This window comes from Nematolebias whitei, chromosome 6 (genome assembly GCF_014905685.2).
Source record: "Nematolebias whitei isolate Nwh7 chromosome 6, NemWhi1, whole genome shotgun sequence".
In the NCBI taxonomy this organism is placed as follows: Eukaryota; Metazoa; Chordata; class Actinopteri; order Cyprinodontiformes; family Rivulidae; genus Nematolebias; species Nematolebias whitei.
The window spans coordinates 50,520,116-50,522,293 of record NC_056503.1 but is presented as its reverse complement, the minus strand read 5'-3'; the positions used below and the strand labels follow the sequence as shown (position 1 = coordinate 50,522,293).

The 2,178-nt window shown below is 39.4% G+C and overlaps 1 protein-coding gene across 1 annotated transcript in view; it reads right to left on the bottom strand.

Moving 5' to 3' along the window:
- LOC119411049 (protocadherin Fat 3) overlaps window positions 1-2,178 on the bottom strand; it is a 62,426-nt gene that overhangs the window by 50,759 nt on the left and 9,489 nt on the right. The window contains exons 5-6 of the mRNA XM_037677971.1: window positions 1,381-1,591; window positions 403-431 (exon numbers count right to left, since the gene is read on the bottom strand). Coding sequence (XP_037533899.1) covers window positions 403-431; window positions 1,381-1,591 — 240 coding nt within the window. The remainder of the gene's footprint in view (window positions 1-402; window positions 432-1,380; window positions 1,592-2,178) is intronic.

Genomic DNA, 2,178 nt, shown 5'->3' with positions numbered 1-2,178 from the left:
ATATATATATATATATATATATATATATATATATATATATTAAAATAAACTACTATTTACTACTTGTATTAGTATTCCTACTTCATGGTTTTTCACTTATCGCGGGGCTTCAGGGTACGGATCTCCTGCGATAAACGAGGGACTACTGTATTTACATTCGGCCATATATCACATGTATGTGCACACATTAATGCACATCACATCAAACACACATTCAGCCAGACTGATGACGTTTCATCAGTTTGAACAAGAAGCAGGAACGAGTGCAGGTGACAGGAAATAAAACAGAAGCAAAGAAAAAGGGAAAGAGAAGTTCAAGAGCAACAGAACTTAGTGGAAATGAAGAGTGGAAGCAAAAATACCTTCTGAGGAACAGTTCCTGATACAAGCATTCTGCAGAACATAGAACATCTCACGGAAAGACCTGGGACCTTCCAGGCATGAAGCATTAAAGAGGAAGAGGAGAGAAAGAGGAAGAAAGAACAGACAGGCTTAAAGGAGGCGGGAATAAAACAGAAGAAGAAGAACTACTGACAGAACGTCTGCTGCCAGGCTGTGTGACGAAACATCACAGGACATGTTTTACTAGCTAATTACTAATAATTAATAATTGGATATTTAGTTTATTACAACCTAAATGACCAAGGAGGACACAGATGTAAATAATTCATGACATGATTTCTGAGTTTTTGTCAGCGATTTGTGCAGAATTAATAAAAGTTTATCCACCACAAGTAATCAGATTACTCACTGGGAAGACTGCTGATTCATAACTTTTTGCACAGTCAGTACAAACTTATTATTAGAAGAACAAACCAACAAAATGTGGCAGTTGTGGCTCAGGTGGCGCAGGGCTGTTCAACTGGTGGCCCGGGGGCCAAATCAGGCCCATGGGTGAGCTCAGTTCGGCCCATTAATGTGTTCATTTTTGAATAAAACCAGATTTTAAAGCATAGAACAAACTTAATGACGATAACTGCTGGATGTCCGGCCCCTGAGCTCTTGGCGTTCAGTAACGGTGGCCCCCTGAGTAATTGTTGGACTGATCTATACTATGTGCCGTGAATATAAAATATAAGCTCTGTGTGTGTATTTGTCAGAATATACTATTTTTATACTTGTGGTTTATAACTACGTACTCAAGGGGGATGTATATGTGAAAATAATACCACGATGCAAAAGCACTGAAACTTGTTTGACAGATTTGATAAGATGAAGTACTTGATGCACCCAAACATAATCAGCAAGTGAAATAAATGTGTCATTTATGTTTTAACAGTTCACAATTAGCATTTCACTGTTAGATGGTGACGGAGACAAAACATCTGAGCTGAATCTCACATGCACCAACAGGGTCACACAACCTGAGAGCGGTCTCACCTGTGATATCGAACCACACAGGGACCGTGTTCTGTTGCAGAGAAACCACACCCACAACCTCAGCCATCTTATCGTTCTCCATGATGGTAAAGTTATAGAACGGCTCATCGAAACGCAAGGGCAGAGTCAACGGAGGTGATCGGCGAATCCACTCAATGTGCAGGCGAGCTGTTGAGGACTTCTGAGGGCGTCCGTTGTCTGATGCTTTGATCTGAACACGAATGCACCGAAACACCAAGATTAAGGACATAATGTACATTTCTATAACGATGACACGTTGCACTTCGACAGGGATCGTTCAGGTAATTAACACTGTTCCTTGGAAAAACAGGACCTTTTGTAAACCCACAGCTTTTCTTGGCTGGTAACCCAACCAGGTCTTTATTACAGATCTCTTTCATGGACAATAAGAAAATGCTAAATGTAAAACAGTTACCATTGAATCTTATAAAGATTTTGCATCCATCGAATTCTCAAAGTCTGCAAAGGGGAACATGCGCCTCAAACTGTGCCTTCAACCCAACAGAATCTCTCTCTCGTGTTGATATTCACCCACATTTAAATGAAGTTTTCTGCATAAATTTAGTGGGAAAACTATCCACACTGCTGTAGCAGTTATGTAGCTGTTGAATTGTTCTATAATCATACAGTTTTGTACTTTGAATGTGAAACAGCAACTAGATTTATTGCCCTTATTTTACAATTACTTTGTAGATACAACTATTTCTGACATTAACTCACTCCCATTGAAATAGGGCATGAATTACCGTATTTTTCGCCCTATAAGTCACAGTTTTT